At 42.1% G+C, this 17023-nt stretch overlaps 1 protein-coding gene and 1 long non-coding RNA gene across 4 annotated transcripts in view; one reads left to right on the forward strand and one right to left on the reverse strand.

Moving 5' to 3' along the window:
• The window catches only part of LOC119977451, a 45620-nt gene that overhangs the window by 16875 nt on the left and 11722 nt on the right, over window positions 1-17023 (forward strand). The window contains exons 3-4 of one of the 2 annotated variants that reach the window (XR_005463197.1): window positions 2955-3025; window positions 15823-15956. This is a non-coding gene — a long non-coding RNA (uncharacterized LOC119977451). Of the gene's footprint in view, window positions 1-2954; window positions 3026-15822; window positions 15957-17023 lie in introns of those variants that run through there. The other variant, XR_005463198.1, reaches the window with a different exon arrangement.
• kbtbd3 (kelch repeat and BTB (POZ) domain containing 3) overlaps window positions 1-17023 on the reverse strand; it is a 33737-nt gene that overhangs the window by 9806 nt on the left and 6908 nt on the right. The window contains exons 2-3 of one of the 2 annotated variants that reach the window (XM_038818364.1): window positions 15804-15916; window positions 7381-7612 (exon numbers count right to left, since the gene is read on the reverse strand). In XM_038818364.1, coding sequence (XP_038674292.1) covers window positions 7381-7586 — 206 coding nt within the window. In that variant the 5' untranslated portion in view covers window positions 7587-7612; window positions 15804-15916. The remainder of the gene's footprint in view (window positions 1-7380; window positions 7613-15803; window positions 15917-17023) is intronic. The other variant, XM_038818365.1, reaches the window with a different exon arrangement.

The raw sequence follows: 17023 nt of genomic DNA on the forward strand, positions 1-17023 counted from the left end.
TTTTCTAATTCATGTCCATAAAATTAAAGTGACAGTCAATTCCAGTGTATCTGAAGCAGAGAGGATGGAGGGCTATGGTGAGTGAACAGAGCAGGGGGAGTTAGGTTTGGACTGCTCTAGCAAAGCGATGGCACACACAAAAATGTGTGTGCTGTAGAATCTTAATATGACTGAAATATATCAATGACGAAAGTTACAAAAACGTCTTTTGTCAAAGAATCCAGACTCGAAACATTAGCTCCCTTTTCTCTCCACAGATGCTATCAGACCTGCTGAGATTGTCCAGTATTTTCTGACATGTGGGTAGTAGCGTCACCAAGAAATTTATGCTAGAATTCCTTTTGTTTTCAATGTATATTAATGCTTTGGATGTGGATACCAGAAAAATTTGCTGATAAATTAGGGACCTTGGAATAAAAATAGAGGAGGGCATAGACAAGTTAGTAGGAGTGGGCAGACAGATTTAATGCAGATACATGTGGACTAGAATATTTTGAGGTAGATGAATTGTGTAAATGAGATGTCATCAGTTGTGTCTTGATTTGAGGATGATGTCTATGCTGGGTCTCAAGTTTTTGGCGTGGGTCTTGTGAATAAATAAACTCTAAATGGTAAGATTGTTAAGAGTGGTGGACCAGAGAGCTAAGGGAGCGGTTATACAGTTCACCTGGAGCCCAGGATCAAATCCGGCCTTGGTTGACTGTCGGTGTGGAGTTTTCACATTCATTCTCCCCAATTCTGCATGGGTTTCCTTTGGGTGCTCTGGTTTCTTCCCACAGTCCAAATATGTATGGGTTAGGTGGATTGGCTTGGCCATGATAAATTAGTGTCCAGGGATATTCAGGTTAGGTTACGGGGTTAAGGGGCAGTGGGGCAGACATGTGCAGAGTGCTCATTCAAAGGGTGGATGCAGACTCGATGGGCCGAATGGCCTCCTTCTGCACTTTAGGAATTCTATGAAAACAATACTCACAAAAGGTGTGAATGCAGGTAGGAAAGACCATAAAAAGGCAAATGGGATTCTGAATTACATACATCGGCCAGTGAATATTAAAACAAGGTTGAATCAAATAATATTTCAGTACAGAAATAAGACATTTGATCCTTCCAGTCTGCACTGAATGTTTTCTCCACATAAGCCATCTAATTTCATACCATATGGTCATTCCCCCACCCCACCTACCGACCTCATACCATTAATACTTGTTTCCAACAACTATCCAAATCTATGTTGAAATAATTATGGTCTTTAGTTCAATAAGGATTCACGGCAGAGAAATCCACGTTCAAACCATCTATGTAAAAGTTGTTTTCTAACATCTGCTTTAATGCTTTGTGTACAATTCTAAAGAGGTCATACGAATAGAAAGACCTGGGTATCTGTGCACAAATCATTGAAGGTGTCACAGCAGGTTGAGAAAGTGGTCATAAATCATAGAATTTACAGTGCAGAAGGAGGCCATTCCTCCCATTGAGTCTGCACCGGCCCTTGGAAAGAGCACCCTACTTAAGTCCACACCTCCACCCTATCCCGTAACCCAGTAACCCCACCTCCCTTTTTGGGCACTAAGGGCAATTTATCATGGCCATTTCACCTAACCTGCACATTTCCTCATTCCCCATGATCATTTTTCCAGTCATTGCCTCGAAGGGACCATTGGTTACTTTACCTACTGTCCGCCTTATTACATACTTATGATCTGTTTCATATTCTTAGATGGTTTATTCTAATTTAATAAACTTTAATAAATTGTATTGTCACAAGTAGGCTTACATTAACACTGCAATGGAGTTAGTGTGAAAAGCCCCTAGTCGCCACATTCCGCCGCCTGTTCGGGGACACTGAGGGAGAATTCAGAATGTCCAAATTACCTAATAGCACGTCTTTCAGGACTTGTGGGAGGAAACCGGAGTACCCGGAGGAAAACCACGCAGACATGGGGAGAACGTGCAGACTCCGCACAGTCAGTGACCCAAGCCAGTAATCGAACCTGGAACCCTGGCACTGTGAAGCCATAGTGCTAACCACTATGCTACCGTGCTGCCCAAAAGTTGCTTTGCGGGGCTTGTCCGGGATTATTCTATTTTCCTTATTCTATTTTTTCTATTTTGTTTTAGAAAATCAACTCTGTGGCCACCTTTTCTGGTTTCTAAAACTCTTCCAAATGTTCATCGCAATATTGTGATCCTCTTTTTTGATCAACTACTACGTTCAGCTTCCCTGGAAAGATGGATTTTTCATACTGAGTTTCTGGTTTTTGATTGAATGCAACTTCAATGAAAAATGTGAATCCTTTCTGTAAATATTCCCATTGTTTATTTACTGCCATATATAATATAAAATCATAGGAGCAGCACGCCATGGAGCCTGCTCCACCATTCAATATGATCGTGGCTGATCTGATTGAGGCCTCAAATATGCTTTTCTGCCTGTTTCCCATAACTCTTGACTCCCTTATCAATCAAAAATCTGCCTAACTCAGACTTGAGTATATTCAATGATCCAGCCTCCCCAGAATTATAAAACTAACCACCCTCAGAGAAGAAATTTCTCCAAAACCTAAAGGGCGGCACGGTGCGCAGTGGTTAGCACTGCTGCATCACAGCGCCAGGGAACTGGGTTAAATTCCAGCCTTGGGTGACTGTCTGTGTTGAGTTTGTACATTCTCCCCGTGTCTACGTGGGTTTTCTCCCAGTGCTCTGGTTTTCTCTCACAGTCCAAAGATGTGCTGTTTCAGCTGTTACACCTGTTCCAAATACGTCTGAAAGTGAATTTTGTGCAGAATATTGCTAAAAGGTACTATGCTATATCATAGTCCCACATGTGTTGTGGGATGGGCCACTGTTTTTAAGCGTTCCCAAATAATGGTCCAATTTGTAAGCATTATCTGCTCATTTTTTGACATCTGGTACTTTGATGATGATAAATCTCTTATTTCTACTCGTCTTTCAAGACAACTTTTTACCCGAGGTCAGTGAAGGTGGAAGTAAGGCTGCAGTGGAGAAGCACATTGGTAGCAGAAAGGTATCTTTTTCCATTCATATATCCTAAAGTGAGCTAGTGAAATGTGTGTTCACTTATTTTGTAACGGTTCACAAACAGAAACTGTTCTGGTTGTATCCAGTAAATACCATCCATACATTTAATCTGCTGTGGAATAAAGTGGTTTATAAACCAAACCAATAGTCCTCACATAGTGTTTACTTGGTTCATCTTCAGAGATAGGTTAAGGAATATGCATGCTTAAGAATAATGAACCAAAGAAGCTAAAAAGGGAATTTCAGTGTTACATTCATGGTTCCCTCCATCATGCTTGTTAGGGAAAAAAGGATTTATATTTACATTGGTAAACATTTGAAATAAGATATAGTTTTAAGTGTGTTAAATTTAATATTTCTGTGCCCAGAAGGTTAAATCTATAGTTAGATTCATGTTGGACAAAGGTTTTTGTGTGTGTGGAGGTAGGTTTCAATTCCAACTGTGATTCTATTGTGCTCAGACAGGGCTACCACATGAAGAGTAAACAAACCAGCAGTGGTTGCTTAGTAACTGGGCCTCCCAAGGGAGAGAAGCTTTAAAGTATTAGTTTAGCTAATTTGATTGGAATTGGAGATAGGTAGTGAGAGAGAAGGCAGTTCTCACAGCTCTGCTAGAGGCAGTTAGCTTTAGAAGGTTAATGAGGCAACATTTCTCTCAGCCTTGCTGGAAGAAAAGTCATACCATGGAGTAACGGTTGAGAAAACAAGTGCAGATATCTGAAGAGCAACTAGTTAATAAACCTTGAGAAATGAAGAGAAGTGTCTAAGAAGTCTGGAGTTAAATGAACAGAGACCAAGGTACGGTTCAGAAGATTTCAAGGAAAAGTAAACAAAGTGTTAAAGAGACAATTGCAATAATCAGATTTAAAGTGGGATAGCAGCCTTCAAAGGTAAAAGAAATATCTGATGACATTTTAATACATTCTGGGAATCGAGAGTTAAAGCAATTGTGAGTAATTTACACGGCAGTCAAGACAAAGAAATCCTAAAGGTGTTGGTGTAAGCTCCTGGCCTGGATTCCATGTTAAAAGTGGAGCAGAAGTGACATTTGGAAATCCTGGTCTTGATTGGCAAACCGCTAATAGAAAGCATTATTATGAGAGAATATTTAAAAGCATGTTTTTGGGGGTGGAGTTTTGAAACTCTCATATGATCATCATCTGGGGGAATTCTGAGGAGAAATCTACAGACACTAACTTGGGTTCAGTGTGGAGTGCATTTGACCAGTCATATTGTGTGCTTAAAAGGGATATTGTGTTCATGAGACCATTGTAGATTAAGATGAACTTTCCATCCATGTTAATCCTAAAACCTGTGTGTAATTGTTAAGCTAAGGGAGGGAGTAAAGTGTTTGGTATCTGATGGAACCCTGATATTGATAAATCCTTGTGTTTTCTCTCAATAAAAGGACCGATTCTGTGCGATGGTAAAAGTTCACTTTTGACTTTAATGCTAGGCAGTGCGGCTGACGATACACGATTTCTTATACTTCGATAAAACAATTCGGCCAACTAGCCAGTACAAAATGTAATAAACTTAGAAGGTACTTAGAGGTGATTTAAAGAAGAGAGCACATGGCAAAGTAAATGAGCATACGCCAAGGACAGGCATAGAGAGAGAGAGAGAGTAAGAGAGAGAGAGAGAGAGATAGAAGTGGTTAGGACAAAGAGCTAACTTGCTGGGCTCTCTTTTAGGGAGATGTTTATCTTTGGGTTAACCCTTGCTTTGTCTCCAATTGGCTCTTTGCCCAGAGGACCTCGTCTTTGGTTTGCCCAGCTAGATGTCCGTCAATTAGCTGAGGTTATCTGTGTAGATTGGATGAAATTTACTGCAGTATGACTTCATTTTATTCAAGTTTGTACCTGTGTGTGTGCATCTTTGGAACTTGATCTCTTTAATGGTTTTGCCTGAGGAGATTGAAACTTGTCTAATCTCTATCTAGCAGGGCTTCCCTTCTCTGGCTGTTTCTATGACTACGAATGGCATTCTAGTATCGGGTGCATATCTTTGTAAGATTAAATCAGACTGAATACATACACCTCTCAAAAGCATGATTCTTGGTTGTAGGCTTTCAATAAATCCCTCGAATATCAAAACTTAGTTCTATCAGTATCATAATCCAATTTTTTTATGGTTAATACATTTTTTCTTGTTATTAAAACTAATTAGCAGTACTGTGACTCTGTTGCTTCATATTTTATTTAAAAGAAAATAAAGGTTACAGGACTGGATTCTCCACCCCGCCGCGTCACATTTCTGTTTCACCCCGCCGGCGGGAGGCTCCATTACGCCGGCCGGTCAATGGGGTTTTCCATTGTGGGACTGCCCCACGCTGTCGGGAAACCTCTGGGCTGCTGGCAAAACGAGCATCCTGCCGGCGAAGAATCCGGCCCCCAGTCTTTTCAGCCAGGGTTCCATTCTGGGATCTTCCCATCCAGTTATAACATCAACTGGGATTATATCACTAGCAGGAAGAATCAAGATCCCAAAAAATGGAGACAACCAGACTGTTTAAGAGACTGACTGACCTGAATTCATATTGATAACTGTCATTTGGATGTCCCTTTAAGAAAAGTGTGTTTTATCATATGGCTGCAGTGATGTCATTGTGTGGGTGGAGCTGGGCTCTGCTCTGCTTTTTACTTTTGTTTTGAGCTTCTAGCTTTTTGGCTCTGTGTTTAGTTTCGCTTTCAGTTGGAGACAGCTGTATTCAAAGCAAATATTGTGTATTGATCTCTCTCTCTGCAATCTAAAGAATGTCTCCAGGTCACCTTATGATTTCAAAGTAATACCTGTTTCTATAAGGAATGCAAACCTACTGTCTTTGTTAAAAAGGGTTTTTTGACTTATGGATGTTATTTGGAAAGCTATTAAGGATTATCTATATAGTATTGTATCTTTTTGGGGGTTGGTAAGATGTTTACTGTGGGTTTATAAAATGCTAACTGTATTCATAGAATAAACACTGTTTTTGTTTAAAAATACTTTTAGTTCTCTGTTGCACCACTCCTGTAAATTGGGCCCTTGTGTTCCCCATAACCAAAATCTATTAAAAGTTGTGGGTCAGGTGAACTCCGTAATATACTTTGGTGTTCTCTAAACCCTGGCCCATGATATAACCAATAACAGACTATCAGCACGATTTTTCTTCGCAATCAAGGAGCATTTAGATGTTGTAGTGGGTTAGGCAGTAGAAGAAGACGTCATAGGGTCATCAAAGGAGGGCCCAGCAGCAGGCAGAACATGTCATAATGCAAAATTTGCTACAGTTAAGAAGATTGAGTTATGATACAAATAGTATTTAAAAAAAAAAATTTAGAGTACCCAATTCATTTTTTCCAATTAAGGGGCAATTTAGCTTGGCCAGTCCACCTACCCTGCACATCTTTGGGTTGTGGGGGCAAAACCCACGCAAACACGGGGAGAATGTGCAAACTCCACACGGACAGTGACCCAGAGCCGGGTTCGAACCTGGGACCTCGGCGCCGTGAGACTGCAGGGCTAACCCACTGCGCCACTGTGCTGCCCAATACAAATAGTATTAAATTGTTTCCACGAGTTGGGGGATGGGAACCAGAGGGCACAAACATAAGATAATCACAGAGAAAGGTGTGTTAAAAGAATTAAAGAGATTATTAAAGGGCAGGGGACCAGCTGTAATGTTAAAATGGACTGGATTAGCTCGTGGAGAATAACACCAGCACAAAATTGATGGGCCAAATGGTATTTGATAAATACCAGTAGTGGAGTGCAAGACAACATTGCCAACTAAACCAACCTCTGCAAACAGGCAACCGGCATTCCTTAGGTATGCAATTTTACAAAGGCAGATTTCAGAAAAGCTGCAGCTTCCGGACCATTTGGGACAAGTCTACTTATGGAAATCACTGTGAAATTAGAGAGCAACATTGCAACTCCAAGCATCACCCAAATGTTCAGAAGAAGCAGTGAGACAGAATTAGCCTGGTCTAGATTGATACCTTAAAATGTTGTTTCCAATCTGAAGCAGTCAGGGAGCACAGGTAAATTCATGATACCTACATCAGATTATTCTACTATTTTAGTAATGTTGAATTCTGTTGCTTAAATATTTCATTCTGTACAAGCTCCATTACGGGTTTGGAAATCCATTATACCAAAATCATTGACAACGTAGCACGGCATCAGTTAAAAGGCTATAGCAACTGCAGGTTAACCTGTAGTTATACACCAGATCACAAAAATATGTCCACTTAAGAGTATTTGCTGTAATTGTTGAACCAAAGGGATGTAAGGATCCACACTACGTTACAGTTGACAATACAAACATTATCCAAAACATATGCCTTTAATTTACAGTACCTGAAGAAATCACTGCATGCAGCCAGAATACATCTATGACACGGAAACTTTTCTCCTCTGACAAATATAGTGAAGTCAAAGAATATGTTTTGCTCCCGGAAGTTCTGGAGTACATTTAAAACCTGCTTGCCGTGTGTCTCAGCAATCAGAGAGACTGACCTACTTTCCATCACTCCATTGCAAGCAGTCCTAGAAACTGAATCCATAATTGAATTGGTTTCACGTCTCAAATCTGCAAAGATAAAATATTCTGTACGTTTTTGTCACAAACACACTCCCAACAAATTTATCTCTTACTCACTTTCAAACATAGGTGTTGCTTAAAAAAAGGTAAGTTAGCAAATAGAGCTGTTTTACTTAAATTATCCAGATTTTGTACAAGCCTTTGTTTTAAGAAAGAGAGTTTTACTCATTTGTCTTTTGATTTAATTTTATTTATGTTCCAACTATGAGGTTTCTGAGTGGTTATGTAACAACACAGGGAGATGATTCTTAACGGTGCTCTATGTAGTAAATTGTTTATTACAGTGTATTGAGTGGTGTAAGTCAAGGTTTTTCCAATGTGCTGGTCGTGACCTGCGGGTGGGTCGCAGGTGGGTGTCAGAAGGGCCGCAGAGCTGAGGATCACGGTGGTGTTCCAGAAAGATCCCAGCGATTTGCTGAAGAGTAGTGCTCTGCAATGCGCACACCAGCCGAGCTGTTCTAAAACAGCTGCAGCGCTATTATCTACTATAACTCTGAACGGCGATGCCCACATGCCAGAGAGCACGTAACCCCTTTTTGTAAGTGGCATGAGTGAACTGTGGTGCCTTGTTACAAAGGTATATGATTTGTATCAATTCTGTTCTGTTTCCACTCATCTCTGAACAATATTGCAGTCTCTTTGGTTTCAGAAGTGTAGGATTAAGATTATTTTCTCAATACCGATGTATGACTAGGCGCTTGGTTCATTTCCCTTTTACTGCAGTGAAGAGCACTTCTGGTGCCACTGGACCAAAAACAGTCTTAATTTTAAAACTGTAGCCTTACCACAAATAAACTATCCAACGCTGAACATCATAAGGTAAGAAGTAGAGTGACAGATAGCTAAAATGGGGCAGGCAGATTTTTAAGCACTCCATGGTTGAGTTTTAAACTTTATTATCAAAGGGGAACAGCCTACCTTACGTCTCTCTATATCTATATCACTATTTCTCCGTATCTCCGTATCAATGTCCCAAAATACCTTAGTAACTCAAATTCTACTTTGATATACAAGAGCGCTGAATTGAGACTGACATGATACTGGGGAATGAAAACAAAATTGGCGGGCAGAGAGCCACAGAAAAAATTTAAAGAGTTGTTTGGGAACAGGGAACAAAGAGAGAAGAGAAGGGGAGTGACTTGGTCAGATAAGAACAGAAAGAGAAACAAGAAAAACAAATTCCTCGTGATAAAGGGGAAAATGGGAAAAGGAGTTATACACTAGGAGAAACGGAGGAGAAAATAGACTTGCAATGCATAAGAGAGCCATTGAAAAGGGAAAATAATGGCGGAGGCATGCAGATAAATCCAGACATGGTGGGAGATGTAGAGTAACTTGTAGGGAGATGACATTGATAGGGAGAGCGTGAGAGTGATTATGGATAGCCCAGACATGGCCGTGGAAGGGACCTGTTCTGAAGTCTGCCTGACAGCAGGCCTGATGGTTTGAATGCTAAGAGTTTAAAGGGGACCTGGACTGGTTTAATGGGAAGGAGATGGAAGGTATTATATTTAGAAACAATGGCAGCATCCTGTGTACCATCAGTGGATAGACTGTGAATTTCAAAAGTAGCAGAAAAGTGTTGAGAATGTCAGGTTATGAACAGTTGGGCTTTAAACTGTCCATTTAGTTCCAAGATGAAAGAGAGTTGAACTCTCAAGGATAACTTATAAGCATCTCTACCTGGATACAATGCCCATGCAATTCACATTGCCATGGTGATGGGCAGGATAAAGAGGAAGTCATTGTGATACTGGGTTCCAGACTTTTCTAAAATATCACTGTTTAACACAGAAAGGTTAGTCTGCTATGGTGCAGGAGAGAGAACAGCAAGAGGCTGAAAGTCTCTATGGCTCACTACGCCAGAATGCATGTGGAAGCTCATACTCAGATTGGAAAGACTAATTTGTGGGATCAAATAAGCTTGGGAGATTTGCCTAGCTTCAGCTAATGGGAGACAATGGGTCAGATTTAACTCCTAGATTTGCTTTGGCATGGAATTTGCCCAGTGCCTCCGTTCAGTAGGGACAAGTTGAAATTGATTTTGTCTGATTAATAACCAAAAGAAATTTGGATGAATTTGTTGCACAGTGTTTTGGTAGGGAAATTGTTGGAGGTTTATTTGATACTTTTTGATGAACAATCTGCAGATTATGTATGGTTAAGACTGTTTTGCTTAATGTGTATGAGTTAGTCCCAGAAGCTTATAGGCAAACGTTTAGAAATCTCAGGAAGAGACAGAATCAGGTTCTGTGAAATTTGCTGGACACAAATGAGATTGTGTTTGATCAGTGGTATAGGGTGATGAAGTTTGATCAAAATTTTGAAAACCTAGGGCTTTCAGTAACGTTATGTAAGACAAGATGCATAAATAGTGGCTCCCGGCAAGTTCTTTGTATCTGATCCCTTTTACACATTTTTTCTGGGTTTTTGGTGAGTTGAGTAGGTGGACTCTCTCCAGATGAGGGCATGTCAAAATCGTTGACAAAGAAGCTCAATATTAAAAAGGCTCATGAGGGAAGCCCATTGAAGGAAGGTGAAGGAGGGAAGATGGCTGCCACACCCATTACGTTAGACACATTGGCAGTGGTAATGATGCAAGAGCTTGAAAAGTTTGGCAAACAAATGGACAGGCAGTTCGAGCGGCAGGGCCAGAAAATTAAGGAATCTTTTAAAGCCACTATTGAAGAGGTTTTGGACCCGAACCAGGAACAGTTCATGTGAACTACGAACGTGGTGAAGGCAGAAGGCGAGACAATAAAAGGAGTGGAGGAGGCCTTGTCAAGGCACGAGGATCCGTTTGCCTCAGTGGAGTCAAGAGTTTCGTATGGTGGTGGAAAGTAATAAAGACCTGAGACTTAAAGCGGAGAACCTAGAGGATAGGTCACGTCAGTTAAACCTCAGGTTAGTCGGGCTGCCAGAGGGAGCAGAGGGCCTGAAGCCATCCAAGTATTTTTCTGAAATATTTTCTTGGCTGGTGGAAGGGGATGAAGTGTTCATCCCTGCGGAATTGGGCAGCACATAGGGCACGCAGGTAAAAGCCAAGAGTCACTGTGGCCGGTGATAATCTCCTTCCACAATTATAAGAGGAAGGAGAAGGTCTTGGAGTGGGCGAAAAATATTCGGAATATTGATTGGGACGGAAATGTGGTCCGAATATAATAAGATATTGGGACTGAATTGCGAAGAGGCGTGCGGCCTTCAATAGCACAATAGTGGGGACCAATAACTGGTGGTCTCCTTAGTTGGGCTTGGTACACAGGTGTTTGGGTAGAGATAGTGCACTACGGTGCAAATGGCTAACTCAAGGGTGTGGGGTGGGGATGGGGGCTGAGAGAGACTCCCAATGAGTTTGGTCACCTGGATCGTGTGAAGTTTCGGGTGGGGGCGGATGTGACGAGAGCAAGGGTTGTTTTCCATTTAAGTGGGCTGGGGGCTGATGTGTTCTTCCTACAGGAAACACACCGGCGGGTGCGGGACCAAATCTGGTTGCGGAAAGCCCGGGTGAGTCAGGTTTTTCACTCAGAGTTTGACAGCAGGACACAGGGAGTGGCGATTCTGATTAGGAGGGTCTGTTTTCAGGTGGTTAAGGGAGGGGCCGATCAGGGCAGTCGGTATGTAATAGTCACAGGTACGTTGGAGGGGAGGGCTGTGGTGATGGTGAACCTATGTGCCTGAATTGGGACGATGTCACGTTTATGAGACAGTTGTTGGCTGCCATTCTGGAACTGGACACACACCGGCTGATTTTAGGTGGTGGTGGGGGGATTTCAATTGCATCTTGATCCAAAGTTGGATCGCTCTAGGCCCAGATCGCTGGTAACAGACCCACATCCAGCTTCCAACCCGTGCCCCCCTACAATTTTAAGTCTACAAGATGCGCTACGTGGTCTCAAATAACCACCACCGAGTACGCCGATCGCTGGTGTTAACCAGGATATATGGAAGAGACAGGAAGAGTGGATCCTTGGTGGTTTATGCACCCGGGAGGTAAGGAGTTTTAATTTTTTTCGCTGGTGCACAAGGTGTATCTGCGAATCGGTTTCTCCATTATGGGTAGGACCTTGCTACTGGGGTGAAGAGAGCGGCGTACTCGGTGGTGGTTATTTGAGACCACGCGCCGCATCTTGTAGACTTAATGTTGTAGGGGGGCACGGGTTGGAAGCTGGATGCGGGTCTGTTATCAGATCTCAGGTTCTAAGCGAAGACTTTGTGGGTCATAAATAACTATGTTGAATGGAATGAGATTGAGGTGATCTCACTGTCTAATCTGGGAGGCATTAAAGGCGATGATTAGGGTGGATATCATCTTGTACAAGTCATATATGGATAGGAAGAACAAGCGGGAGTGTCAGGAGGTAGTGTTTGAAGTTCTGGGTGTGAATAGGGTGTATGCAAGTGACCGATTGCCAGAGCGCTAGGATTTTAGCCAAATCTTTTACATGCACATTGAGCAGAGAGATTGGATCTATTGGCGACAGACCGGGGCGGTGCGACAGCCACGGCGGTTGGTATACGAGTACGGGGAGAAGGCTAGCCAACTGTTCACGCATTAGTTAAGGTGCCAAGAGGCTGCCAGGGAGATTGTGCAGGTGCAGAAATCTGGAGGTGGGTTGGTCTCTACCTCAGAGAAAATTAATGAGGTGTTTTGTTCCTTTTATGAGGGACTTTACAGGTTGGAGCCGCCAGAGGATGAGCAGGAGATGGTTGAGTTCTTGGAGTTTCCTCAGGCTGAAGGTGAGTTGCAGGAGATATTGGAGGTGCCGATGAAATTGCAGGAGGTCCGCAGGGATCTGGGTAAGATGCAGCTGGGGCCTGATGGGTTCTCGGTAGAATTTTACAAGCTTGCGGACCTGCCGGCCCCTTTGGTGCTGGAGAGCTTTAATGATGCATTGGCACGTGATTCCTTTCTGGAGATTTTGAGGCAGGCATCCATTTCCCTCCATCTCTCTCTTTCCGAAGAAGGACAAGGTCCCCACAGAGTGTGGGTCGTACCACTAATCTCTCTGCTCAATGTGCATGCAAAAGATTTGGCTAAAATCCTAGCGCTGAGGTTGGAGCCTTGCCTCCTGGAATAGTGGGGGGAGACCTGATGAGGTTTGTGAGGGGCAGAAAACTGTCATCCAACACTGCTACTTAACATAGTTCTTACACCAGCGGTGGAACTAAAACCGGAGATTATTGTCTCTCTGGACACTGAAAGGCATTCGATAGGGTCAAGTGGAGTTTTTGTTATAGGTTCTGGAGAAATTTGGGATTGGTCTTGGGTCCTGTTATATGAAGCGCCTGCAGCTAGTGTTCGAACGAGCAACATGAATTCGGGGTAGTTCAGGCTGCACAGGGTGACGAGGCGGGATGTCCTACGTCCCTGCTGTTGTTCGCGTTGGCGATCAAACTATTGGCAATTACTTTGAGGGCCTCGGAAAAGTGGAGGGGAATTGCGAGGGGTGGAGTAGAGCACAGGGTGTCCCTACATGCGGATGACCTTTTACTGTTATGTTAAACACAGCCCCACTTGATAGCAGGATTCGTTCTTGGCAGAAGCCGAGAAACACTCTGCTAAACATGCCCAAAACGGGACTCTTCCCATTAAAGCGTGCCCATATTTTGCCAAACAAAAGTGCATTGATAGAGGGTATTGATGGAAATTGTTTAACTGTTCCATTGTTTAGAATGAATTTAAATTGTGCTTTAGTCGGGGTGGGGGGTGGGGGGGTGGGGGGGGGGGGGGGGGGGGGGGGGGGGGGGGGTCCAGACTGCCTATTAATAATGTTTATAGATTCATAGAACTTACAGTGCAGAAGGAGGCCATTTGGCCCGTCAAGTCTGCACCGGCCCTTGGAAAGAGCGCCCTACTTAAGCCTATGCCTCCACCTTATCCCCGTAACCCAGTAACCCGAACTAACCTTTAGGACACTAAGGGCCAATTTAGCATGGCCAATCCACCTCACCTGGAAATCTTTGGACTGTGGGAGAAAACCGGAGTACTTGGAGGAAACCCACACAGACACGGGGAGAAAGTGCAAACACCACACGGACAGTCACACAAGTCCGGAATTTAACCCAGGTCCCTGGATCTGTGAGGCAGCAGTGCTAACCACTTTATAGGAGATGATTAACAGCCAGCCAAAAACGGGTGATTTTATCTTGGGGAACAATAACAATCTAGCTGGAGACCACGTCCTACCTCAAGACTGGTTTTCCAAAAAATCCATTAAAGTGGGTAAAGGCAGGAATGTATCAGTCAGATCACTCAACTTTGCCTGTCTTTGAATTTAAAAAAACAATGGTTTGACTCAAAAGGTACCCAAATAATCAGAAGATCAAACTTCTGAAGTGGAAAAGATACTGAAGCCTTAAATTGACAGTAAAGAATTAAAACCAACTGTAACGAGTTGTACCTACCTGCATGGCCTAAGGCAAAGATATCAAAACAGCCTCAACAATATTATTAAAGGAACGAAAGAGAACCAGAATCTTATGTTTAAGCACAACAAAGATGACTGGGATGGTTGGATAGTTGAGAGGTTTTTAATGGATTTAGATATTAAAAACCTGGAGCTATGAAAGAAAATGGAGATCAGATGTTAGAACTCGGTCAAAACGGTTGACAGATTGATTTTAATCAAAGAAAACAACAGCAAATTCTGAATCCAGAGGGTCAAAAGTATTATGACAGAGGATTTCTTCAGAGTCTATAATTTACTCCTGCAAATGCCAGAGGGAACACCTGTTATGCAGATGTCAGCAATGTTATTCTTGATAGGGCTAACCAAACCAGGTCAAGAATACAATTGTCGAATCTTGGATTTGGAAATAATGGGAACTTAATCATCACAAAAGAAGAGATTTACTATGATGCATCCCTGAAGGTGAAGCCACGAGCAGAGCAGTGAAATAAATTATCATGTACATGAGAGGAAGAACTGTAAAAACCGTTATAAATGGACTTGACTTTTGCATATACTTTGGCTAATTTTGCCAGGATAGACTGTATAAAGGAAAATTACAGCATGGAAAATTACTTGTACTGTATTTAGTAAGTTAGTTGTTAAAGTGTATGGAATGTTAGAAATGTTCATATTTTGAAGTGTGTTTATGAAAGTTATCAATATGGTGATGGCTTTTCATTCTTTAGCAGAGAACAGTCACAATTATAAGGCAGTTATGTTTTGGGACAGTGCCCTTAATTTAAGGTAAATTAAGGGGGTTATGTGATCCTTTTATGAAATCTGCCTGGCATCAGGCCTGGGTGAATTGATTGTTAGAGGTTAAAGGGGACCCAGATTATTTTACTGGGAAGAAGGTCCAAGGTATTTATGCTTGGAGTCAATGACAGAAGCCTGTTTGTTAACAGTGGATATATTATGAGACACCAAAGTCACAGAAAAGTGTTGACAAAGTCTGCTTAGAAACAATTGTGCTTTAAACTGTCCATTTAGTTTCAAGATGAGGGAGGGACTTGCAAGCATAATTAATCCGCATCTCTACCTGGATACAAGGCCTAAGTGATTCACACTGTCAAAGTGATGGCCTTTGAAATAGAAAGGGTAATGAGGGACCCATTCTGATAATGGGTTACAGGCGTTCCAAAAATCTTGCTTTATATCACAGGCAGGTTAGTCAGGCGGTGTCTGGGAAACAGAGAACAGCAAGAGGCTGAAGGTCTCAATGGTTCACCACGCAGCACGCGGGTGGAAGCTTGTGGCTGGATTGGAAAGACCAAATTTGTGGGGAATTAGGCTGGAAGATTTGCCTTGCATTAGCTAGAGGGAGAAATCTCTAGGAAAATTCACACCATGAAAGACAATTTGGAGTTAAAAATTTCCGTGCCACGAATGGAAAAAGTCAGAAATAAACACTCAGAGTAAATCCTCGAGGCCTAAGAATAATTTTGGACTGATTCTGGGAGAGTTGGATGTCTTTATAAAGGACAGTGTAACCTATATTGGGTAGTTGGCTTTTTCAATTGTGTTAAAAGTTCTGTTCTGTGGTTTAAAAAATAGGTTCCCTACAAAAATAGTATTTGGTCAGTAGTGCTTTTAGTCTTTGTAACAATAAATGTCTTAAAAGTGAAATATTGTTGTGTCATCCATTTAGGTATTAACTGGAAGTTCAAATTTCTTTTTAAAAGTGATCAGTCTCCATAGGAATCATAACCCTTAAAAAAAAATCAAACCTTTTTCTCCTTTCTTTAGTTAGTGTGTGGCACACTGATAATTGTTTCTTCACGTGGATGTGTTTCCATGCCAACACAATCAGCTATTACAGTATATAAATATCTGGCACGTCCTAAAAGGAAGGAGAAGTCAGAGAATTAAGTACTGTTGGACCACTCACATCTCCGTGCCTCAGAAAGAGATCTGGAAAGAGTAGAAGCTGAGCCCTGAGTGAATCTAAAAGGAAAAATAAAAATATATTTAAAAAGTATTCTGCATGGTATGAATACGAATTTAGATGAATGTAATGATCTATGGGAATATTTAAAAATCTAATGTTAGTATGATGCAGCATTTTCCAGTACAATAAAAGGCAATCATCTAGAAATCTTTGAACATATTTCTTGGATTATTTCATGAAAAACACCATTGGCTGACCAATACTTCCTCTAAGTTTAGTGTTTCATTGGATTGGCAACAGGTATTCAATCTATGAAACCATTCAGCAGGAACGAATGTTAAGTGGATAAAAGGTGCATAATTTTTTTTGAAATTACTTGACGGGATGTGGGCGTTGCTGGTTAGGCCAGCATTTATTGCCCATTCCTAGTTGCCCTTCAGAAGGTGGTGGCGAGTTATCTTCTTGAACCATTGCAATCCCCGAGGTGTAGGTACATCCACTGTGCTGTTAGGGAGGAAGTTCCAGAATTTTGACCCAGTGACAGTGAAGGAACCGCTATATATTTCCAAGTCAGGGTGGTGAGTGACTTAGAGGAAAACGTCCAGGTGGTGGGGTTCCCAGGTATCTGTTGCTCTTGTCCTTCTAGATGGTAGCGGCCGTGGGTTTGGAAGGTGCTGTCTAAGGAACCTTGGCGAGTTACTGCAGTATATCTTCTAGATGGTACACAGGGCTGCCACTGTTTGTCGGTGGAGGGTCTGAATGTTTGTGGAAGGGGGAGCGATCAAGCGGGCTGCTTTTTCCTGGTTTGTGTCAAGCTTCTTTAGCGTTGTTGGAGCTGCACTCATCCAGGCAAGTGGAGAGTATTCTATTATACTCTTTACTTGTGCCTTATAGATGGTGGACAGGCTTTGGGGAGTTAGGAGGTGAGTTACTCGCCATAGGATTCCTAGCCTTTGCCCTGCCCTGTTAGCCACAGTATTAATATGGCTATTCCAGTTCTGTTTCTGATCAATGGTAACCCCCAGGATATTGATCATGCCATATCTGGTGTTATAAATA

Source organism: Scyliorhinus canicula, chromosome 14, assembly GCF_902713615.1.
Source record: "Scyliorhinus canicula chromosome 14, sScyCan1.1, whole genome shotgun sequence".
NCBI lineage: Eukaryota > Metazoa > Chordata > Chondrichthyes > Carcharhiniformes > Scyliorhinidae > Scyliorhinus > Scyliorhinus canicula.